The 26258-nt window shown below is 37.5% G+C and overlaps 1 protein-coding gene across 2 annotated transcripts in view; it reads right to left on the bottom strand.

The window, feature by feature from the left end:
* slc39a11 (solute carrier family 39, member 11) overlaps window positions 1–26258 on the bottom strand; it is a 143704-nt gene that overhangs the window by 114388 nt on the left and 3058 nt on the right. For both annotated transcript variants that reach the window (XM_088000921.1, XM_088000922.1), the window contains exons 2-4: window positions 24680–24797; window positions 21709–21747; window positions 796–954 (exon numbers count right to left, since the gene is read on the bottom strand). In XM_088000921.1, coding sequence (XP_087857047.1) covers window positions 796–954; window positions 21709–21747; window positions 24680–24787 — 306 coding nt within the window. In that variant the 5' untranslated portion in view covers window positions 24788–24797. The remainder of the gene's footprint in view (window positions 1–795; window positions 955–21708; window positions 21748–24679; window positions 24798–26258) is intronic.

The following is a 26258-nucleotide window of genomic DNA, read 5'->3' as shown; positions in this document are numbered from 1 at the left end:
GGCCATTTTTAATCGCAGTATTTACTCATTTGTTGTGTTTGTGTAAGGCAGCACTGTCAGAGTCTGTGTTTTGCTACTTTTACACCTGCCTCTGGTCCAGGACCGGAAAAAAACGCAATCCTGACCGACAGTTTTTTTAATGACCTAATTATTTTGACAAAAGTGTTTTGGAGAGACTCGCCCAAACGCCGAAGGGCACCGTCCCCGAAGGACTGGAGTTTGAGACATCCAGGTGTATGGCTGAGTTTTCTCATTACAGAAAAGTCAACATGCCTGTTATCTTTCAAAAACAGGGCAGTCTAAGAGGAAACTTCTAATTTCTCCATCTTCCAACACATCTCTCTCCTGCATTATTTCTCTGGAAATTATTACCTCGAACTCAGCACTGAATGCTACATTTTCCTGAAATAAGCAGCAAAAAAGTCCTTGTTGATCAAAACCCTAAAAAAAAAAAAAAAAAACCATATCACCTAGGCCTTAAGTGTTTCTCGCATAGCTTCTATTTATTGAAGAGCAGCAGCTCTCAGAACCAATTATGTAATTATCTGAACCACACAAGAGTGTTCCAGGTACTTCAGTACTGTAAAAAAAAAAAACACTTTGACTCACCTCAGAAAACCTTGAACTATTTCTAGAAACTTCTCACAGTATGTGTACTGCTAGGGAAAATGGCCAAGCATAAGGTAATTTATCCATGGACAGTCCTTTTACAGTTTGGTGGAAAATGTGTTTTCAGTACATGCCAACCACAATAGTCCTTCTCATTATCCTTTCAGACAAATACGAGATTCTTACCAACATGGGCAACACCAGGTCAGCAAAGTAAACAAAAGCTGCTCCAAGCGTGAATCCCACAGCCACGGGCAGGAAGGCGAATGAGCCGTACTTCCCAGAATCCTCTGCCATGTCAATTGCGGGTGCCAGCAATGACCAATAGGATGCAGCCAACATTACCTAAGGTATGCAAGAAAAAAAAGAAGAAAATTATTGTTTATTAACTGCACTAGAGTTGTTGGACAATGCAGATTTTTAGCAATCACAAGCATAGGATTTTATTTCATGTTTTTGATAAACTGCTTTACTCAAATGATTAGCCACGGCCCAGTTTGGTGTCATCTGCGTAACGCTTTCACAGCTATCTTTCTCTAGCATAGTTAATCCCTCACAAGTAGGACAAGAAAGTGAAAGTGAGACATTCAGGTACTTCTGTTCATTGCTACCATGTTTTAAAATGACTTGCAAATGTAAAGTTGTTGTAGATTTTGAGCAAAACTACAACAGGTACCTGAATGTAGCCCAGGCTGCTTATTTTTTGTATTTTTTAATTAAAAATGTGTCACAAATAGATAAAGAAGCAGACTAAAAAGCCTCAGAGTACTTTTAAATCTCTTGGTAGAGTTCTCGTTTGTGTAGTATCCAAGGTACTGTTACTTTGTCCTTGTCACTGAACAAACTGCCACATAAATCTTTGTCATGTAGTCTCACTCATCAGTGGCACAACTTCTTCATCACCACTTTCTTCTTGTGTGAACATTAAATAGTGATGTCTAAGTACAGGGTGCTCTATAGTGAACAATAGTGTTTAAAGTACCTGGTTCGTTTGAACATGAAAATGGATCTCAATAACATGGCAACATTAAATATTATTTAAATGATACAAGACCAATAGGACATGAAGTTTAATGCCTATCAATGCTAAATTTGTTCAGAATAATTATAGTATATTCACAGAACATGGTATAATATGACAGCTGAACTCAAGTTTTTGTAGGATTTTTTAAAGATGGTTTAAAATTTAATGGGATGGTTCAATATATGGTGTTTGGTTTTTGTACACTTAGACAAGAAGAAGGTAAAAAATAATGTAAGTGTAAAAACCCCAGTAATTTTACACTGGGGTAAAGGATCTACTTTCTGCCTAACATGGATTTTTACATGAACAAAACCTCATACTGCTCCTTTGACACCAGCTTTCTTACACAATCCAACAGCAGGGGAAATACAAGACAGAAGCTGCCAATCAAAAGCAATTTGAGGTTATTGTTCAACCAACCAAGCGCTAAAACATTATGTAACTTCACAGCCTCTGGCATTAGGTTTTGTATACCAATGTCTAACTTGATTGTATGTGCTTTAGTGCAATACTGGGAATTGAAATCTCATTTCATTCTTTTCTGATTTTTGTCAAACTGTCAAAAGTGGGCACCAGTCAAATTCTTGCAATAATCGGCTATAAAATAAGGCACTTCCATTTCCAGCCTCTTTCTCATGAACCTGTCTGGGCTTCCATTTTACAAGTTGGAAAAACCATGACAGTTTTTATTGTAATAATATAAGATGAAGTAAAGACTTTAAACAAAATATTCTGTTTTAAACACACAACTATAAGCTTTGTGTCCACGTTAAAAATAAGGTTTTGGTTTTTGTATGCTGGTTTTATTTGCTGGTTTGCAAATTTATGTTTTCTAATTGTAATAAATCATGACTTCTGCTTTGAAAACATATTTGAGTCATCCACTGTCACTATTAGGAATTTAAGTAGTGAAACCACCAGATATTTTATTTTTTCATTTTTTACAATCATAAACCCCAGTCATAATGAGTATCAACATAACTGTGCTACACTCATGGCTTATTTTTCAAATGCTTTTACACATGGGCCATATTCCTTTTATTTCTCAATAATAGGTTTAACTGAACTCCAGGGGATGTTCAGTGGATAAGAGCTTTTTTCAGCTTTTGTAGTTGCAATAGAAGAGAAATGTTCAACCTAAAAATCCACACCAAACTAATAGCCATACAGTTTCCTACAAAACCTTTTAAAAAAGGAAACTAAAAATTCCTTTTTAGTAAAAGATGTAGATGAAAGATGTGGTGTAAAGAGGGACTCTAAATGAAATGTCTCACATGTGAGAGGCTGTAAGAAATGGAGTTGAAAGATCACTGCAATGTTTCTGCACTTTCCAAATGACAGTGAGTAGAAAATGTCCCATTTAAATGTCAATCACGCGACATCACTTAACCCCACGGAGAACAACAAACCGACTTGGGCGACTTAAGATCTGAGAGGGCAGAAAGAGAAAAGACATCAAATTTTACAGAACCAACAGTAACATGAATTTAAATGTTTTTTAACCTTTATTGAACTAGCTAAGTTCAGTAAGAACCAATGGTTTAGTGTCTTTTTATACAGACATGAACATTTCACTGGACAAATAAAACAACAAATATCTACAAAGCATTTCTCTGCAACCAACATTTCTATTTTCCATTTCTTTTCTACCCAAGAACCTTTGTTCCATCTCCTTTGCAGCTACCACACGATCCCATTTCACTCATTAAACCTGAATGGGACGGTCTCTCCAGGCAACCTGAGCAATTGTTCCAACATCTATTTTCAACTTTTATTTTTAAGTTCTTACTGCTGGCCAAACATTGGGAGTTCCTGCTCTCATAAATGATAATACTGTTCTGCTCATGCATATATTGATGTCTATGGGTAAAGCTTTTCATATATAAATGTATTACTAAGAGTATTGAGCTTAATCCTTGCTCTTGAAACGAAATGAGAATGTAGCTGCTTCTATTATATTTAGGTGCGCTGACATTTTCCAGGTAAGGTTTGTAATAAGCTCTCTCTTACTTCCTGTGATTAGTATTCAACAGCACATCTATGACAAATGCATTCTGAAGCAGACGAGTGTAAAGTCATTCAGCTCTGGGAGAATAAATAAAAGATTATATCTGACGCCTTGTTTACTGGCATCAACAATCATCTATTGTTACAGCTATAAGCTTTGAGAGACACTGAAAGATTACTTTTGCTTTAACTTTGAGAAGTTCTATTGAGAACAGGCTCCTATGTGAAGTGATTGGACAAAATGCAATTAATTTAATTGATTTTATCAATAGCAAAAATGTATTTTTTTAAAAATGGCAGGACATCCTCCTGATTCAATGAAAAGAACAGAAATGTTTTAGAGATAGTAGTGCTTGTGAAGCTCCCAGAAAACACAAGTCATTAATTAAACAGACACAAGATCAGCCATTTACTGAATCATCAAGACATTGGAGGGACGAGTTCCAGTCACAGTGAAGCAAGTGCCATACTTGACTCCTAAATAGGATCCAAATATGGGATAAGGTTGCCACCAGGGCAGATGTTGCTCAGGAATGACAATAAGCAGGTCAGAGTGTTTCTCCACCAGCAGTGATGCAGATACTTCAGAAAGCTGACCAAGTGTATAAAGAGCAGCACAGAATCCACTTTCCTCCAGGAAAATACAGTTTACAAGTAAAAGAATGTCAAGTTGTTCATTGCCAAATGAACAGAAGGTAATTCAACAGCATTTAGGAAAAAAATCTTATTTAAAAGTTACTTCCCTGTATAGCAAAACAGTGGACAGCATGTCTCATAGAAGAGTTAATATCCTTTATGTATGTAATGCTAAATTTTGCAATTAGTATTTTTTTTAACTATAGGTTATTGCTACTGTGTTGTATTCCTATATGCCTTTTAATTTCCGACTGATAAACTCATATTTTCAAAGTGAGCAACAAAGGAATATTTTATTCTCAAATAGATTCTTTTACATCAGCGCTATCCAGCTTTTGTTTTTTCAGCCAATTTTACAGCATCTTTGCTACATTCAGCAGGGTAGGTTTCCACAGGTTCTGACTTGTTTCTGTGCCAACGCTCAGCTTCAGTACAGGCAATCAATCAATCAATCAAATTTTATTTCTGTAGCACATTTCAGCAGCAAGGCATTTCAAAGTGCTTTATATCAAACACAAAAACACAGAGTCATGTAACATAGAATCAACAATCAAACATTACATTAAGTCAAGTGCCATCGTTAAATTCGTGATTGATTACGTTTCAAATCCAACTCTAAACAGGTGGGTTTTTAGTCGAGATTTAAAGGATCTCAGTGTTTCAGCTGTTTTACAGTTTTCTGGAAGCTTGTTCCAGATTTGTGGCGCATAGAAGCTGAATGTTGCTTCTCCTCGTTTGGTTTTGGTTCTGGGGATGCAGAGCAGAACCAGAAGACCTGAGGGGTCTGGAAAGATTGTTGACTGAAGAGCATTTTAATGATTGAATTTGTACCCACAGTAGAACTGGATAGTTGAGCGGTATGGAAACCATGCCAGCTATGATGAGCGTCCGTAATTAGCTAGCATGTACTAAGCTAATGTTACCTTGAGTGACATTTTCACTCCGTTATGTAAATTATCTTACCCAAGCACAGCTAGCTTCAGGATGCTAGCTTGCCTTTCTCTTTTTATCTCTCTTATAGCCAAATACTTCAAAACAATGTTTTAGCTTTTGCCCTGTTAGCTACAAAAGGTAATTAAGGATCAACACTCAGGTAGTCTTTGCCAGAGTTTTAGACTTCAAATACCAGTCCATTGTTTTGATTCAGCCAGCTCCAGCTCAACTTTATGCCAGTTTTTTGACCTTCCTTCCTTTTTGTTAGGGCTCTTAAGGGCCCAAGTTACTGCTCTCATACATTTGCTCTGACTCTTGTGTTAATAACTATCCTGACCTCCTAATCCCTACATACACCTTCATTTTAAGAACTGAAATTTGAGACTGGAGATTTGGAACTGAGCAGAATTACTCCCTAGCAAATCTACTTTTTAAAGATTAATGAAACCTTCATTCTATCGATGGAAATATGCAAATATTTTAAATGCTTATTTTAGCATTTGGTAGGAGGCTGCAAAACTCATATAATGGGGTTTAAGAACTGAAACTCTGAAATGTACAATGAAAAATCATTACCTTTCAGGAGGTGTTTTAGCAATAAAAATAGCAACAACTATCAGAAACTACCTACTACTAAATGTTAGTGAAATCTGATACCAAAAGAAAATAAGCGGAAGAACTCCCAGCTGTGTTCAGCAGCAACGGTTGGAGAGTTTCCACAGAACAACATGAAGACCACTCAAGGCAATAGACTCAAGGTATTTCTGTGTCCTTGGTTTCCTTTCTTTCCATTTTCTCTTCTCTGTGATAATGCTAATGGTCTCCCTCAGTGTTGATTTGTGACGCCTGGGGTTTTTGATAAAACAGAAGTACGTGACTCTGCTGGAAGGCGAATAGGCCGGACCCCATGAGAGAAACAGACAAAATGAGGTTCGCTCAAATTGAAACACACACACACACTTTTCGACTGCTTCAATAAATCAGGCACACCTTGTTATCGCGGACTCGCTACTGCAATAAGAGTTGCACATTTGAAGTGGAACCTTAGGAAGAAATAGAGTGGGCGGACTGAATTCATGTCCCGCTATCAGAACCAGAGTGGATCTATACCAATCAGTAAGCAAAGATTTCACACAACAGAAGGTTTTCATCTTGTTATTTTGTACTTGGCCCCAAAAGACAGCAAGTGGCTACCTGCAGATTGTACTTTGTCTTGATTTCTGCATAGGATGAATTTTAAGTGTGTCCACAGCATTTTAAATCAACACCAACCAAAGCTAGCAATTGACATTTTTAAATAAATAAAATACAACTGAAAGACATCCTCACCGGTTCATAAATATGCCAAACGTATTTCTGAAGCATTCTCTCAGTGTTTTGAAAATGTCAACCCAATCATCAGCATGATATTTTCTAATGCGTGCCTTGCTAGAACACATACAGAATTAAAAAAAAAAAAAAAAAAGGACTAGGAGACAAAAAGCATAAAGCCACAAAATCAATGCAGCCGCCATTAACGCCTCTCTTCCAAGCACAACGGGGTTCTCTGGTCTTACAAGACTTGAGAGCAATCATCTGGGTGCAGCATAATCAATTTTGTAATCAGCGAACACCAAGCTGAGCAGGAGGTTCCATCTGAGCAATGGGAGTCAATTTCAGAAAATAAGAGCAAGCTTTACAGAGAATGTTAAGTGCAAGTGTGGTCAATGATTTCTGCAGCAAAACAAGAATTTAGTACAAGATGTATGAAGAAAGTTGACCAAATGCTTTTGACAGCTAATCCTTACAAATCAAAATATGGATGTAACAAACATATTTAACAGCTTTAAATGTTTTAGCAAATGTCTGATTTATACAAGTTATTTCCAGTATTGACAATTTTTTATATCTTATGCAGTTGACCTGACATACTCCATATCACTTACTGAACTAGACTCCGACTCATGTCGACCCTTTCTTGTCTCTACAGTCCACAGTAATTGGACATTTTGAAACTCCATGATCAAAATGTGCAATAAACCTTTATTATTACTTTTATCTTGTGATGCTGTCCTTCAATAGGTAGAAAATTCAAAAATCACTCCAAACAAGTGTCCTGCTTGAGAAGTCCATCTCTCCTTGTTGTTTTTGCGTCTAAGGCTCTGTTTACACAGAGCTGCTTTATAGTGAAACCGTAACCAGCCACTGGTTTACACGTCTCCAATGGTTGAAGTCTCTCACATCAGCAGTTTTTGATTCTTGGTCTTACAGTGAAACCTTTTAGGGACTACCGACCAGCGGAGGTGTGTTCAGGCAGATAACAAAAACAATGGCGGGTAGAATTGCCCTGTCGTACTACTTAACTTGTCCAGCTTAACAACTTCTGATAAGGAATGTGTTACATGAGCACCTGGTTCATTGGAGGTAGATTACTGTTTTCTAAAGGAGGTGGAAGGTAATAAGGTGGAAGCTAAGGGTCAAAAGCACATGTGGGTTTCAATGACATACCTAGATCACAGTGCCATATAGTGGCCTGGCATGACGACTACAACTGACTCAAGGCGTCTGCCATTTCATTTAAATGTGGAACTTTTCCCCAAACAACATCCGATAAAACTGGACGCTTCCTGACATTGGTGTCAAGTAAAGATGGTCGAAATGCATCACATTGCTGCCATGTGATTGACTACTTAGTTGGCATGAAAAAAAATTCACTACCTCATAAGGTGGCAGGAGAGTGTTCATCTCTGTGGTTTGAAGTGTGTGGTAAAATATTTCTATGAGAAGATGAATTAGCAGATTTCCTTTGAACTAAGCTAGTGTTATTTATTCCTCAGAAAGTAAAGAGTTAATGCAAACTGAATAACTCATTTACAACTCTATAGTACAAGCAGGAAGGGGCTTCTGGATTTCTCTAAGTTATATCTGTAAGCCTGTAGAGCTAAAGAGCTTTTTCATTCCAATAGTTGGGCTGTTTTGCCAGCAGAGGATGGTAGCTCATCTAATCCCAGCCTTTATGTGAAAACAGTGATATTTGGATCACGAGAACAGAGACACATGAATCAAGTTGATTAGTGCTCAACACAAAGACCTACTTTACTAAATGAGCTTCAAAAAGCACTTGAGACAATATGACTCTTGCATATTAAGAGCAAAACAGATGATATGAACACGTTTCTGTCTCTTCATCCAGAAAGTTTTGCTTTCTGCAACAGTGGGCAAATGTAAATTAATCTACAGTGAAGGTGAGAAAAGGCTAGCTTGGGCAGACCCACACTGTGAGTGTGTTCTATTTTAATAACATGAAATGCTACTTCAAGGCTCTCTCTTATTGGAAAAAAAATGTTTCTCTCACTATTTAATTGTCTATTTCATCCACCCTGAGTATTTTAATTTCTAAAGGACTCTCAGACTTGGTCTCACCTGATGTGTCACCTTCATGTTTTTTTAGTTCCCGTTTGCCATCATCTCTCAAGACTATTTTAGTCCTTTTTAAAGTCAGCTATCATTACATTAAGTAACAGTATTGGTTCTGGTATTTTGTGTATAGTGCCAGGTGGCCAAAAAAAATTATTTTGAATGAACAGTGATGCTCATTTAGCAGCATTTTAGATAATTACACAGCATAGCATGCCACATGCTTTCTGTGATTCATCCAGTGCAAAGCATTCTGCAGTCTCTTAAGTGTACACCTAAATCCATGTAATCCAGGAAAGGAATGATGCTGTAGCAAAAATAAGTAAATGAATAAAGCCATGCTGCTAAATCCATAAGATACACCAGAATGTTTATCTCTTTTCTATTAAAAAAAAAAAAAAAAAAAGCATTTCTAATGTGATCTTGCAGTATTTCATTAGACTTTTTTAAAAAAAGCTTTCATCTAAAGCAGATACAATTTATTTCTGGTCTCAAAGCTACAAGGGTCTGTAGAAAGAGGATTTGATAATACTCTATATCAGGGGTCTACAAATTTGCTGAAGCCTCATGTTGCATCTGTGGCTGTGTGAGTGTTTGATTTGTTTGGTGACCCCTAATCAAGAGTAAATCGAGTCAGTAGTGTTAGTCCTGTAACACTATTGTGCTTCTCCCTTGTGTCAATGCTCAGTGACTTGCCTTCCTACGCATTTGACAGTTGTTGAGGCATTTCCATCCATCCATCCATTTTCTTACACTCTTATCCCACTGGAGTCAGCAGGGGTGCTGGCACCTATCCAGCTGTCAACGGGCGAGAGACGGGGTACACCTTGGACAGGTCGCCAGTCCATCGCAGAGACGGACAGGACAAACAACCATGCACACACACTCACACCTAAGGAGAATTTATACAGACCAATTAACCTAACAGGCATGTTTTTGGATTGTGGGAGGAAGCTGGAGAGAAACCAAGCATTCACAGGGAGAACAACTTTGCAACTATGCCACATGTTCTGCACCACCGCAATAAAATTGGCTGAAAAATTACTCAAATGGTGCAGCAACAAGCTAATCATGATACACTCTGCAGACTCTTTGTGCTGAAGTAGATTTGATCATCTTAGTATGCTAAATGTTTAAACTATGTATAGGGCATCCAAATCTAAATTTGACATCGAAATCAACTATTGTCATGGTCAATATGACCAAATCCATTCAAACTTATTAAAAGCATTTGTAAAACCAAAAATATTTCATAGATGGGATAGGAACTGATGGTTCACAAAATGTGATTCATTTCTTTGCATGTAGACCCACAGAAGACTCTCTCTCTATCCATTCATAAACAATACTCCTTTGGGGGCGGGGGAAACCTCCTCCAGGTCCACAAGACATTTATTAATTAGAGTTTTGTGTGACCTCCGCATGACACGCTCTGCTTCTTCTCAATTTAACACTGAAGCGAAGGAACAAACAAATCCCACCTCCGACCGTGTACATGACTGAGCAGGAAGAAAAAAAATGAGTGGATGGCTAGATGGATGTGGCAACAGATGGAAGGATTCAATCGTTTGAAAAAGCAGCTCTGAATAGTTAGTGTGCTTTTGCCTGCAGTTAATTTCAAACATGTTTTAATTAAATGCAATCAAACAAAATAGAAAAAAGCCTATAATCCGTCATGCAGGAGCGCAATACAAATGTTTTACACATTTTGATTTTTTCAAACCTGCGAGGAGGCAGCAACCACCTGTTTGGTTTTGAGGCAAAATCAAACAGTTTGAGAGTCAGGGTGTGAACCGATGAATAATGAGAAAACCTGATTTTGTATTCCAATATTTTATGCTGCAATGCAATTGACCCTGAAAGCTTCAAAAATATCTTAGCACAAATGACTGGAGAAACAACCACAACTTTGGAAAGTCTGCAACCAGCGGTAAAGAGCAGTGGAATTTATGTGCCATTATACACACTTACTAGAAAATTTTGTCACATTACAGCTACATGTCAGTAGGAACAGACCAACACAAAATGGTAATTGTGAAACTCATGTAAAATCATACGTCATCTTTATATATTCTTTCAAATATTCTTAGAAATGCTTTATGAGAAAATTAGTGAGTAGGGTGGGTTTTCCGCAGAAGACAAAGGGACTCAGTGCTTTGCTACTAATAGTAAACACTATGATGGCTACATAAGGACAGGAAAAAGTTTTAATAAAAAAAAAAAATGAGGGAGAGGGAAATGAGTCACTTATGCTAGCTTGACTTTGACAGTCTTAACATGTGCTGCAGAATTCTGTAAATAGGTCAAATAAATGTAAGGTCACAAAACTTAAAACAGCAGGAATGAATGCATTTGCAAAATACTTTGTCATGTAAAACATTTACCATTATGAAGTCTTTAAAACAGGCTAAAGTCTGATTTTAATATAGCTTCATATATCCTCTAAAGACTATACAGCCCATATGGCATTAAAACAGTATTGGTTCAACAAAGAACTGGAGTTCTGAAGGAGCACTTTCAGGGATGCATTAGTGAGGGAAAATGGTAAAAAGGAAAAAAAGAAAATGATAAAAATGAATACAGATGAGCGACCAAATGTGATGGGGAGTAGCGAACACATCAAACAGCCCCAGCAGTCTCTGGAAGCCACATTATACTCTTCTTCACAGACGAGGCTCTTGGTTGAAAATAAAATGGAAGTAAAGCATGAAGTTCCTGTCTGTGAATACTGAGCTGATGTGTAACATCCAAACACTCCAGTTGCAATGAGGCGACACATCTACCATGGGCGTGTCCTTAAGAATAGAGTCTTGCTGTTTCAATACAGAAGCGAGTCCAGATTATATTTCAGCGAGATACTGGCGTGCAGTTTTTTGTATTTAATAATAAAATTGATTTTTTTCTTTACTTTTCCTGTTGTCTTCCTCTGGCGACTGAAAACTAAGAATTAAATGCCAGTTCTTCAAATACTTGAAGTTTGAATATTTAAATTCTGTGTCTGAAAACAGGGCTGACTTCCATACATAAATACTTTGACACATAATTTCTTTAAAAACTTCACATTCTGGATCAGTTCCTTATTTTCTTTTATTTTGGCTAACATTTTATATCATAACTTGTATCTTTTTAGTAGAGCAGAGCCTGCTTAAAATGGTGCCAGAGGATGTTGCCTTCACAATAAATGTTTTTTTACTGAACCAAGTGGTATACTTAATTTGCTAGAGACATTTGTAAAAACACAAACTTGGTTTTTGGAATTACATTATCATTGAACTTTTTTTTTTTGACATAACTTACAGATAACTACTGAAGGCCCTTTCAGTGAAATGGCTCAACACAATCCCTTTTACTGTGGATTGTTGGTTGGATACTTTAAATATTCAAGATGGAAAAGTTAACCTTAACACTCAATATCCAAACAATCATCCACAGAGAGGCATTTGATCAAATTTGGAACAAGTGGATAAAGACAAATTTCGCTAGACAATAAATTGTCCCAGAAATTATTGCAATAAATGATAATATTGTCATTTTCATTCCTTTTTAAACTAATATGATGATTTTGGCTTAATGAGACTTTGACCTCTTAAAGATTAAAAAACCTTAGTTTGGTACAAAACACACCAACTGGAAATGGAAGACATTTTAAATACCTAAACTAAAAACAACAATCAGAAAGGATTAAAATAAAAACCACAAAACTAAAACCATAAATAAAAATGGATTATGATGTCTCTAAATAAAATTGCCCTCCAAAAATATTAATCATCAGAATGAACATGGGTCATAACTTTCCCAGTCCAACATTATTGCCAAATTTGTTCCGTTTATAAGACAGAAAGTAAATTTTTAACCAAACGCTACATCCATCAGGCTCTTAAGAGGCTACAGAAGTTTCATTAAGATTTCTCTCATTGCTTCAACTGTCAACGTTTCTGCACAGTTTCCATTAAATAACACTTTATTTCAAAGTGTCAGAGAGTTACTTAAAAATAACAAGAAAATCTGGGATGGAAACGCATAAAACACTACTTACAAGCTCAAAAACCCTTTCAAAGTGTTTCAGCGGATGAAACAGAATGTGAAAGTCATCTATATGGGAGGACATTCGACCACACGGGGCCAGAAAATGACATACATTATAAGCCCTCAGAGTGCCATGTTCAGCTTTTCTTCTTCCCACTGCTTCTTCTATGGCTTAATTTATTGTATTTTTACTGCCAGCTTCAGTTGGCAGAGCACAACTGTGAAAGGAATTGCTTTGCTACAAGCCGAGGAAACACTTTCTCACTTGCTGCTTTAATTTCAGGTTATTCTTGGCAGCGACTGGCAGCCCAACTTCAAAGTGGACAGAGTTGATTGAAAACTTTATAGTTTTGTGTCAAATCAAGTAACATCATCACTGAGGGGATAGCAAACGTATTCAGAGAGCTAGAACTTTTTGCAGCTAACCGCACAACAACCAAAATGGTTCCAAGTATGGTTTGTGGGCTTTTGCCAAAGTCAAAAGAGAAAACCTAGAACCGCTAAAATCTGATGCCACTCCATTATTTTTTAAATAGAACTTACGTTTCTTCAAATGTTTTTGTGTCATTTCTTCACTGATTCTTGGTGCAGTGCCCCCAGAGGCGAGGAGGTAAAAAGGTTTTTCGAAGGGTTTAGTTTGTTTGACGCAGTAAAATGTGAAAGGGAACAGCACAAGCTGAAAATGTAGCAAATATTGCAGTAAGTTTGCACCAATCCTCTTTACTCACTTCCATACAGATATCAGAGGCATAGGATTGGCCGATACTGATCCGATACAGAAAAACAGTGCTGACCTGACTTAGTCCCCCTTCCCTCCCAACGCAGACAAAAATGTACTGAATTATAAATTTATTCAATAACTCTGCACCAGTACAGCACACTTAAAAACACCAGTAGCTTCACAAGGTTGGTCAAACATGTGAAAACCACAGAACTTTAATTAGTTCAGTCAGTGTAATTGGGAGTATTACAGCCAATGTAAAATAAAGAAACTAACAAAAACAGGTCGACTACCTGGGTCAAACATGTAAAAATCAAACTGCAACAAACCTTTCAGAAAGCAGGTTTATTCAGAAACAAACCTTTCACTAGTTCAGAAAGTATAATTAGGTATTCTAAAAATAATGCAAAATATATAATTAAAGCATGATATTGCTCAGAGCAGAAGACAGAATTGGACTAAATAGATCTGTCCTTATGAATGGGTACATTATCACCATAAGCAATCTGAATTATTTTATTTTATTTTATTTTTTCAATATGGAGAGAGACCGATTCAGATATTAATATTGGTTCGGTGCAACTGAACTGTGATAGCTTTATTAGCTTTTTTAAAAAAACTTCATTAGTAACAGCTTCCAACATTATCCCCGTTTTATATTCTTTACACTGGCTTCCTGTGTGTTTTTATATCTCTTAATGGCTTTGCTTTTTATTAATCTGAACTGTGTGTGCAGTTTAAAACTATTTTTAATCATTTGGAAGTGGAGGGGAATAAATAAAGACAAGTTTTAATGTTTTAAAAATAAATAAATAAAACTGCAACTGTAAGGTAGAGTTGCAGTTTAGCTGCTAGAAAGTGCAGTTTGATTACAGAGCCGTTCAGCTGAATGGTGTCCTTCACCGTCTCCTGCCTGTCTGGGTGTCTCACATCTCCAGCGTGAGAGACGCAAGAAAAAAATTTGATCTAAAAAGTTGCCTGTCTTCGCGGAAAAAGACGAAACCATCAATAAAACGCAAATTTAGAGCATGGTACGCAGCAGAAAGCCATTCATTTAGAGTCATCTATCTGCCAAATCTCGTAACTCCCCTTTTGGAGTGGTAGTAACGGGTCGCTCTCAGAAACTTGCCTCCCGAGTAGATCCAAGCTTCAGGGTCTCAGATTGCAGCTTCTCATCATTTGCCAGCATACCAAACAATACTTTGGCAGCACTCCGCAGTGTTGTGTTCAAGACCACCTAACCCGAGACCAAGACAAGACCAAGACCAGAGTGTATCGAGACCGAGACAAGACCAAGACCTTTAGGGTCCGAGTCCAAATCAAGACCAAGACCGAGGGAAGTCGAGACAGAGTCAAGACCAAGACCAGCGGCCGTGCTACATGACACAATAAAATGTAAAATATGATCGAAATTGCTTCTCAGAATAATCTGAAAGATCCATATTCCCATAAAAACACCTAGATATTAAATACTTAATACATTTTACCAATATTAAATATTCCATTTCTGTGTTACAATGTGTGATGGTCTCGTGCCATCCCTAAAAACATAACACCCTGGGAATTTGCCCATATTGCTCATAAAAGAATCCACCACTGTTGCACCATTAAACATAGCAATTGAGGCAATGCCCTGACGGTAAATAACACTCAACTATGAACACTGACCAAGGAGCAACAAGCAAGAAGTAACTAAACAGAAGGCGCTCATCGTGACTGTTTTCACTCTCTATCCCAGTACATGAAGCCAGGTAGTCTGACACCATGGCAGACATTACAGCTGCCACTTTGAACAAAAACAAAGAGCAATGTGCATGCTCTACGTGCTCTTTCGTTCTTGTGTTTTAGTTATTTGTTAATTTAAATATCAACATACATAATTAAATAAAATAATGATGCAGTGTACACAGAGCATTACTAGAACAAAGAACGGGTGTTCTGTCAGGTCAGACCGTCATACGCTTAACACAAACTCACGGTGTTCTGTCAGATCAGCATACGTTGTCAGATAGTCGTACGCTTAGCTCAGACATGCATACGCTGTCATTACCATATGATTTTATTTAATCAGCAACATAGAATCATGACGTAATACACTTGGTTATTAACAGTTGTATGGCATCCAGCTGCAGCCAGACCTACTTTAAATACACTTTGAAACCACGACAACGCATGTATATCTATCTAGTTATCATATTATGTCATATTATAAACAATTTAATGACATATTTTCGTCATAACTTGTTGCGTATACTGACAACTCCACTGACGGTCGGACTTCTTAAGGCGCATGCGCTCGCATGGTACTCACTGCATGTATGCTAGGAACATAGAATCATGACGTAGATCTGTTATTAACAGTTGTATGGCATCCTGACTTAGCGGTTAAGTGAGTTTTACACGGGCGTGTGTTGTAGCTGACTCCAGCTGCAGCCAGACCCTGCTTTAAATACACTTTGAAACCATGACAACACATGTATATCTATATAGTTATCATTGAAAACAATTTAATGACTTATTTTCGTCATAACTTGCTGCATATGGTGAACTGACAACTCCTCTGACGGTCGGACTTCTTAATGCGCAGGCATGGTACTCACTGCACGTATGCTATTCTGACAGTGTATGGTAATCTGATAGAACAACGGCTCTCAGTGAGTGACACTCCAGTCCTATCTAATAAATAAAGAGCTGTTTCTGAATGTCACATCACTATATTGCAGACTTTTGGACATAGCGGTGTCCTATATATGCGACAAGTCAGTCAACATCTCCGCACAATAATTCAGGCAGTGAGTGACTTTTTTTCATCACAAATTCTTATGTGTCTCTGTACAGCTAGCTTTGCTAACATCACGTTAACGGAGCTTACCTTCTTTGAGCTACTTTTCTAAGTGACGAAAATAGTTAGACGTTGTCCCCATCATCTCTGAAAGCGAAGCGCTGCTGAGTTAGCTGTGGCCATCGGATTTCATACCATTTATTTAGCGCTATTATATTACTGACGATTAGACAAACATTTTCTGCCGCTGAGAGAAAACCACTGCGCATGTCCTGGAGCGCCGCGTGCGAGTGAAAGGTGGGGAGGGGAGGGGGAGGGGGAGAAACACGTAATTGCTTGGATTTTAATCGGTGCGTTTTGCATCCACTGAAAACAAAGATGTTAACAAATAAACTGGACAGTATGTTGCACGTTTAGTGATATTTTCACACTTGCGGTCTCGACTGGTCTTGAAATAAAATGCCGAGTCCTCAGAGCCCGAGACCGAGACAAGACCGAGACCAAATGCGGTCGAGTCCGAGACGAGACCGAGACCATCAGAAAACGGTCTTAAGACCGGACTCGAGACCAAGACCGATCTCGAGTACCACAACACTGGCACTCCGTGTTCTTGATATGAAAAAAACAAAACAAAACTGTGATTAACATCACTTGGAGACGCCGGCTTCATCACCTCTGTCTAATAATAGACGTCGTCAGGAGCTTAACGTCCATATAAAGGGGTAAAAAAAATCTGGAGAGTCGAGTAAGGAAGGATGCACACATTAATGATAGGTCATTAGGCTTCTTCCTCAACAATCACAGCTGAGGGAAGTTGCGCACTGACACTGCATGACGCCATATTATGTAGTGACAAAGGCTGTTTATTTTTTCCTTAGTTCTGTGAGCATGAGTGTCCATCTGTATCCAAATCTGTTTGTGACTGTGTGAGTGCGTGTGTGTGCACGTATGTCATGGATTGAGGGAATGCAAGTTGGAGGAGGATCTGAATCATGCAGATAACACTTGCAGATCACTATGCACTGACTGTCATGAGCCACACAGAGGATCCCTGATATTCACGTGGGTTAGGAACCATAACTGCCAGGAAATACGCGAGACTCCCTCTAAAAACGCTTGAAACTGTTTCTTTTAATTGTTCAAACACCAAATCTAGCTCACAACGTATCAACATGCATAACGTATTGCTACATGAGTATTGCTGAGACTACCGCTATTGCAGTAGCTAATATCCATAGTGTCCTCATCTCTGCTCTAGGACTCAGAGCACCATTAATCACAATTAATCAATTAATGAAATAATTGTCAACTAATTTAGTAATCAATCCTTAACTGGCATCTAGAGGCTCAAAAAAAGGGCAATTTATTAAAAGAACCCAACACTCAGAGCAGGAAGTAAGCCAAAAAGAAAAAGTTGTTTCATTGTGTTTCAGACACAAAAAATGTTTTATGTTAAAAAGAAATTCAATTATTTATTCTTTTAATGTATTTTATTTCTTTATTTTCATGTATTTCTATTATTGAATAAAATGATTCAAGTGGTTAAATAAGAAAACCGCAAAATGAGCCATTTTAACCCAATTAATCACTTAATCAATGGTTAATCAACTACTAGAATAATCGTTAGTTGTAAAAGAATAAATTCAAGTTACATTTCACAAGGAAAAAACAAAAACGACAAAAAAACATGGAATAGTCAAAGTCCAAATGTAAATCTAATTGAAAATGAGTGAAAAACATTCAAGCTTTTTTCAAAAATAATGGGGGTTGGGGGAGAAATGCAGTTTCTAGGTGTGCAATGCTGGTAGAGACATTCAAAAAGACTTTCATCTGCAGAGAAAAAAAAAACTCGAAGCATTGACTCAGTGAGGCTGATTGCTAATGCACACCACACTTTTCAGGTCTTCATTTTTAAAGCTTTGTTTCCTCCTGCTCAACAGTCATGCACTATTCTGTATTTTTCTAACTTATAACACCTAAAAAATAGATCCTAATTTGTAGAAGTCATGTGAAAATAATCTGGGGTTTGAATACTTTAGTAAGGCAATGTAAGTATGGCAGCCTGAACATGGACATATTCATGTGGTAGGAGATTTCAGAAATGAACAGAGAGCACCGAGTTTATGTTTTATGTAAATTTTTCACTCTTCACTAAGACGTTTTCATTCGTAAACACATTCCTGACCTCCTGAGTGTTTGTCCTCTTTCCTGTTTTTATTACTTTGCCTTATCCATTTGCTTAAGGCAAGACATGTTCATAATAATTACCAAATGAATGTAAAAACATCTGCTAAAACAAACATAAAAAAAAAATCAACTTTTGTTTTGGTACAAGGTCAAATGAGGGGATGCAGTGACCTAAGAACGAGACCTATGGTGGAGTAAATCTAGGTGCTAGTAGAACAGGGCAATTAGGAGCTCAGACTTTTGTGATCATAGTGACGGAACACACCCAGAATAATAATATCACATGCAGTGAGACCATAAGAGGGAAGGAAGAATGTTTTTGATGAAATACCTCAGAAAATGCAAACACACAACTCAGCTTTAGCTTCCAGCAGGAAAATTGGTAAACTCTCTTTATTTAGGTCTTCTCTTCCTCCTCTGTTTTGAGGAGGGCCAGTGAATTGTTCCCACGGTCGAGGCAGTAGTGAAAATTGCACCTTTGAGTATGAACACCTTCCTGTTGGCAGTTCAAACAGCTCAATTAAAGGATCGCAGAGAGGCATATGGAGACCTCAAGAACCAACTGTAAACCTACTGAGGCAAACTTTGCCCCTAAACTGACAAGCCCATCAAGAGGAACGGTCATCTGAGAAGAAGCTAATAGGACAACTGTCCCTGGTGCAGTCTATGAACAAGGTTTCTGGAAGTTTCACCAAATCAAATTTCAGACTTTTTAAGACCATTATGAATGAAATTTAAGACCTATATCTCCAAAGAAATGTATGAACTAGCTGCCTAGCTAGCAAGGTTGTTAGCAGCGACTCACAGACAATGAAGACGTCTGCATGTAACAAAAAAATTTTGCCCGACAGGATAAGTGCAACAAGATGCCCCAAAGGGCCAATAAGCAGCTGTTTTCACAGTATCACTCTAAATACGAAGGAATAACAAGCATCTGATAGAACAAGGATTTAAATGTTCATCGGGCATCCTACCAAGTATTAAGTCACTAGTGAAGTGGTCAGGGGTGTTCAGTTCTGCAGGTGAAGCCTTAAAAAAATCTGTGAGTGCACTTGATTAATTGATGAGTCAGATAATAGAGCGTAATTGATTAAGAGCACCTGGCTGATGCCTGTCCTTTTCATTCCAGAACAAACCCCAAGCTGCACAAACATGAGGGTTAATGGGAATATTAGACCTGGTACTAAAGAGAACCATTCTCAGTCCCAACGCTGCTCATTAAGGTTCTGAAAACACCCCAAGGAAAACACATACCACCAGAAAAACACTTTAACAGTGTCAATTGGAAAAAATAAATACATTTAAAAAAATAAAGGTATTGGTCAGAATCAGAGATCTTTTTAAAGATCGCCGAATGGGCAGAAAAACTGCAATCAGTGTACCTCAAGTTGACCCAATTCCACGATTTAAGTTCAGCAAACAAGAAAAGTTGAAAAAGGCTTGTAGTTGTTCCATATCTGTACTTCTGCTGTCCATTATACAGGTCTGTAAAGTCAACCACTTAACATTCCCATAGTACTGTGTCTTTAAAGACATTTTGATCTGTTTGACCTCCATTCACTCCCCCATCTGTAATCATATGCAATCTCCAGTTTGCAAAGAATGTTCTTGGAGAAATAAAGGGCAAACTGGTCTTGTCCCTCCTCTCTCCATCTGCCCTGAGTGACGGTGCTGATTGACTGGATTTTTTCACTAAAAACAAGCCAAACGCAGCAGTCAGCCTGCTACCAAGTAAACTACTGGTAAGCAGATCAGAACTGATAGGCGACCACTTTTAGTAGTCACCTAGTAACTATCTTGTCTACTGTATTTTACTTGCCAATATGCTGCAGAAGTGCATGCTTCTATTTCCCAAGAGTTGTTCTATGCACATTTATAAACTTCCACCTTGTGAAGAATCCAAAAGTCGTTTCAACTAATTGGAAAGAATACCAGCAAAGATGTTTGAAAATTCAACAGAATGTATTACTTACTTCTAAATCATCCTTCAACTAGAAAGCATTACACCACATGTCAAAGACCATTTACAAACTAAAGACAGTGAAAAAGAAAATCTTCAAATGAATAAAAGATAAAAAGATACATAAAAATACATTTTATGGTGAGTAGCTTAAGTTTGAAACAAGATCTGAATGGTTGACATTTCTCTGTGCTTGTTATTTATTTAGAATGTAAAGAAATATAAAATGATTCACTGTAGATTTACAGTGAAATAAAACCTGAGATGGAATCCTTCCCTGGCAACATCAACCTAAAGAAAAGGTGCTCTCTAATAATGTAGTTTTTGTCTCGTCTCATCACCTATCGTAGCCTTTAATTACAACTTTACTTATTATTTTACAGAGGAAAAGACTTTCAGCTTTAATAGAACAAGAAAAAAATAAGAGTCACCAATTAAATCTGTTAAAAGGTTTATTACATTGACATTTACTATGAGGGGTTGTTAAACTTGAAGAGAGCACACAGGTTCTCGAGGGTAAATCAACTAAAACTACCTTTTGATAATCAAATTGGTCTACACAGACATTTTGGGGAACGGGTGTTCAAGTGGAAAAAAAGGGCACCTTGAGCGGCACATGTAACCATCGGCAACTAGTGTGAGAACCTGCCTTTTTCCCTCAGCACAAAAAAGTGTCATTCTGAAATCTGTCTTTAAAAGAGGCACAGCTTGAACATTATGCATATGTACCTTCTAAAAATCAATAGCTATATACTGTTTAAAAAAAAAGATTTCAGAAGGGTACTTTTTTGTCCAAAGGTAAAAAGGCAGGTGCTCCAGCACCTCCTACTGTCGTAAATTGTTGCCAACATGATTTATTGATGTTGTAAAAACATGCTAATCTGCATTCAGTGTCTAATGCTTTTTATTTATCCGTTTCAGCTAGCATTAACTGAGTTTAAAAATGTTGATATATTGACTGGTTTATCATAGGTGGTAAAATCTCTAGTAAGTCTTTCGTAGTATCATAGGCCTGAACAAGCTTTCACATTATTTTTTGTATGACTTCAATGTGATTTAGGCATCCGTGTATAACATCAGGATTCAGTGCCAGCTTAGCTTTCTAACCGGCAAGATAAATAAATTTGCCAATAAACTGTTTATTTTCCTGCAAGAAATCGAAAAAATGTAATTGAAAGAAAAAGACTCATGGGGATTTGATGATCTTTTCCATTTGCAGCATAAAACCTTCCGTATGATAAGGTCAAGTCCTGCTTCGGGGGAATACTTACCTCACATTTAATGAAATTAGATGTGGCATCAGAACGTGTCAGAGTTTATATGAGGTCTTGGGGGAACTCGGCATGCTGTGGTGAAACACACTGGGATCTGCAGTGTGTGTATGTGTCGGTGTGTGAACTGTAGAGTTCAGAGGACAATAAACTCACCCCGGCTGCAAAACCCAAACTTCCATCCAAGATCCGCTTCTGAACAGGGCAGATAAGAAAAAGAGAATGAGTCCAAGTCAGATAAATCGATGTGTTGAAACCTTGACAACATAAAAGCAACCGTTCAGTTAACCTCTTAGTGGAGACAACCTGTCACAAAAATTGCTTCGATGTCTACAGAGCCAAATGTTAGACTGTGAAAAGGCAACAACTTTAGAAGCAAAACCACTCAGTCAACAGATGGATTTCTCACACGATGCAGCAACACAATGTCAACAAATCAAAAGAGAAGCTAGCGACGGTAGCTTAAAAATGTGTAATTTGAGATCCGAAGAGCCTAAAAGCAGAAAACATTGACCAAGTATATACACGTCTTTTCCTTTCACAGGTGAAAGCAGAAATGAGTGAAGGTCATGGAGCTTTTTGAAGAATCACTTTCCAGGTATTCGTTTTGGACAATGGTTCCTTTTTCAAAGAGTTTTGACTTTTGAGGGTCCAGACGACTCTGGACTTTCACTGAATTTAAAATGTCAAAATATTTTTAAAAGTAGTATTTCAAGTTGTAGACAGATATACTTTGCATACAGCTTTGTTCAGGCTTGTTGAGTAGAAGAAAATACGTCAGGTTTGGGTTTATAACATTATTAAAAAATAATTTTTTTAGCGTGTGTGTTAAACAGCAGAGTGCAGGCTAGCTAACAGAGCCGGACTAATTAACCATATAAAATTGGCTCATCAGGGTTTTTTTTTTTTTTTTTTTAAATAAAACTGCAACCTTCAGGTGTGCTGGTGTTCATGTGCTGGTGTTCATAATCTCTTGACCATAATGGCATTGCTTTTTGCTTCTTTTTTTAAAATAATGCTTGAGAGCTGGTATTTATTACCAGCTCTCTCCACTTCAAAACATGTATCAATTGAGAATTCAAAGATGTTAGGTTTTTCTTTTTACCTTTGACATTACTTTTTTCAACAATTACACACAAATATCTTTAATACATATTTTCATGTAAGGGGCAGCAAATTAGTTGGTATCAGTGTTCTTGTGCAGCAAGAAGTTCTTAGGGTCAAATCCTGGTTTGTGGTCTTTCTAAATTGAGTTTCCAAGTTTTAACCATGTCAAACATCAATGCAGAGGTTTCAGATTCTCCTAGATTGCACCAGAACTTCACCAACAAAGCAGCTTACAAAAATGATCTGATGATCTGTTTTAAATTTACAAAAAAATCTAATATCTTAAGAGAAGGGAAGAATAATTAGTTTGAATGTATGTGTACACATAAGCAAGACACACTTCTACCCAATGTGTCATCTTACTGGGCTTGATCAGTGAGCGCTCACATTGACAGTTGTTTCAAGTGTTAGCTCATTTGTTTCTAAATGACAGGATCAATCAAACTTTTCCATAACAGATTATTAAACACTTAATTGAAGAAGACAGGAAACAAAATCAGCAGGTTATCTTAATTGAAAATATGGAACAGTTTTATAAGAGTTTCTAATTAATTTTGCATAGTGCAGAAAGCAATATGGTAAGGCTGTTGCTCTTTCAGTGGCTCATTAACAGTTAGAGACAAAATAAAAAACACTAGATCTTTAACTCAAGCAAAACTTTAGAAAGCATTAAAAAAAAACATGAAAAAAACAAAACAAAAAAAAAGAGACACCAGCCAGATGGAAAAAAAATTACCTTGAGAGAGACTAATGGTAACGGCATTACCATACCCTGTAAAACCACAATTACCCTTTAAACTTTTTGAAGTAGCTTCAACTCATTCATAATGGACGTACAGCATCTGTAAACATCACTGTTCAAGTCTTGCCAGAGATCATCAGATTGGATTCAAGTCTGGACTTTGAATAGGCCATTCAAACTTATGAATATGCTCTGGGGGAGATGAGTAAAAGGAGCTGAACACATGGCTGTAACACTTTTTTTTTTTTTGTTTCATGCTACCTTGCGTTTGATTATCACATAAAATCCCAGTGAAATAAAAAACTTCCAGGGATAATATTACTTTTTCAAGGCACTGCATGTGTTTTTTTTTCTTGGACAACTGAGAAATGCTTTGGTTATACACAAATAATATGAAGAATCAAAAAGTGTTTCATATTTCACATGAAAAGCAAATTATTAACCACTAAGCTGATGGCAGAAACGGTTAAAACAGGAAGGACCCTTGAGTGATCAGATCAGAGGGTTTAGATCGAAGACTTGCTGGGGTGACTTTGATCACATTTTCATTGTCATGCGTTCGTTGGTAACAGAGGGATTCTGTTTACCATTCTGTCATAGAGGATTGATCGATGGCGGTCTCCATCAATGTTTCTGAGCTTCTCCGAAGGGAATTCCCCAAAGGAACTCCGATTTTTGATCACTGGGTTATTACCTGCCAGTCTGACTGAGGTCTTTTATCATCCAGTCAATTTACAGAAGGACATGAGAAAGGAGCATGCACTCAAGTTCAGGTACATGATGTATTTCAGGCTTTCTAATCAAAAGACCCCTCAAAAAACCTGCTTTTGCTTTGTTATTGAGCTTGGAATGCACAGTAAAGTTATTAAAGCAATCAAATTTAGGAAAACTAGGAAAAGAACAACAGCTGAAAGGGTAAGAAACATCCATTTGTCTGCATGAATACATTTATAAGTAAAGTTGAACATGTAAGCCATGCAGATTCAGGAGAAAAGTTTGAAGAGTTGTTGAGGTTTCTGATCGCATAGAAACAATTCAGCTATTATTTGGATTGCATAGCAGAGGTCTAACATGCTAATCAGGGAGCTTTGGAGCTGCTAGCTGGAGGATTTTGAGGGTAGGAAGTCAGGGACTATATTTGCTTTGCATTCCGTCTTTACATTAAGCCATAAGCTAGCTTGTTCCAAACTCCAGCTTTGCATATATGCATGACTAATACCTAAACATTTTCAAACTCTATCAACCGAAAATAGAATGTGCGAAGCTGTCAGTGTGTACCTGTCGGCTGGAGAAGATGAAGACGAGGGCGGCTCCCGCGGCGGTCAGACCCCAGGTGAACAGAGTGCCCAGCAGGGCCTGGATCACAGGGCTGTAGCCTTCCAGCATGGTGCCACACCTGGCAAAGCAGGATGCAAAGTCAGTCTCTAAACAAACCACCATTATTCTGTAGTCGCTTTAACAACCGAGAAGATTACAGTGCTGATAAGTTCTCCTCTAAGGCTAAAAGACATATATTATCTTGTTAACGTACTGAAACCTTTGCCATTTTGTCACAATAAGGCTTCAAATGTCAAGGTATTTTATTGATCAAACACAAAGTGGTGCACAATTGTGGAAGGAAAATTATAATGTGATGTTCAAATTCTTTATGCAGTGGTAGCCACCAAACTGAATGCTTTCTAGAACTTTTTTTTTGCTACACTTACAGGTGCAAGTCCTTATAAATTTACAGACTGGCATTTTTGTCTGTTGTTCTTTGAAAAACGACTCAACAGGGTAGTTGTTTAGCTCAACAGTAAAGCAGGTGCAACACATACAAAAGCTAAAGGGTGGACCCCATGTATTCATAAGGGGTAGGGAACACCATTGTCTACGAAATGCGAATACCTAAAAACACTTAGAACTGCCTACTTCAATTGTTCAAACACCAAATATGTCTCGATATATTTGGAAACCATCTTAGCACAACATCTACAGTCTTTCCAATCTAGCCAATCAATGCCAGGGCAAATGAATAGCATGCCTGGATTAGCTGTTTTGCAAATGCCAGCCAGTAGCGTGTCAAGTAGTGTTGCGTTGAGGCATCCCAGCTTCCCAAGCTGTTTATTTATTATTATTATTAGATATGTTCCGCAAAAGAATCCACTAACAGGTTTGATTTTCCAAAACCGGAGCAAAAAATAAATAAAATCTGTAAATATTGAACTGCGAATAGGCAGATGGTCGACTGTAGCGCTACTAATGAACAATGACTAGTCTGTCCACAAAATCAAAAACAGCTCAAGCAGAGATTAGTTGGGGCCAATCTCTGAACAGTGATTCTTAAGTCTAACTGGGTTTAGTTTTGAACTTTGACTGGGCCATTCTAATAAATGAACATGCTTTAATCTAAATGATTCCATTACAGATCTGTTTGAATGTTTAGAGTCATGGTACAGCTTGAGGCCAGTTAGCTCAGTTTTGGTTTCATCTATTCTAACCACCTCCTTCCACCATAGAGGTGCAGAAAAAAAAAAGCTAAGCCAACCTAATACTGGTAATTTAATTTTACAGAATTTTATGCACAAAGACAATTTTGTTTAAATATAAACTGATGGAATTTGACACAGTGTGGAACCATATCATTTTAAATAAATGTTGTATTTGTTTATAGGCCTGTCACGATAAACGATATATCAATTAATCGCATGATAAATTAAACCTATCGACCTCATTTTAATTATCGGCTTTATCGTCTCTTTCTGCCTTTTTTTCTTTCTGTCGATGACACTGAACGAAAAAGGCTCAGCACCGGTGCTCTCTACTGACCCTCCCTTCCTATTTCCTTAGTGTAATGTCCAGCGCAAACTACACGAGT

This window comes from Poecilia mexicana, unplaced genomic scaffold, assembly GCF_051168715.1.
Source record: "Poecilia mexicana isolate PSO_F unplaced genomic scaffold, ASM5116871v1 scaffold_19, whole genome shotgun sequence".
NCBI classification, from domain to species: Eukaryota; Metazoa; Chordata; class Actinopteri; order Cyprinodontiformes; family Poeciliidae; genus Poecilia; species Poecilia mexicana.
The sequence above is the reverse complement of the archived record's forward strand: the minus strand, read 5'-3'. Positions and strand labels throughout refer to the sequence as shown.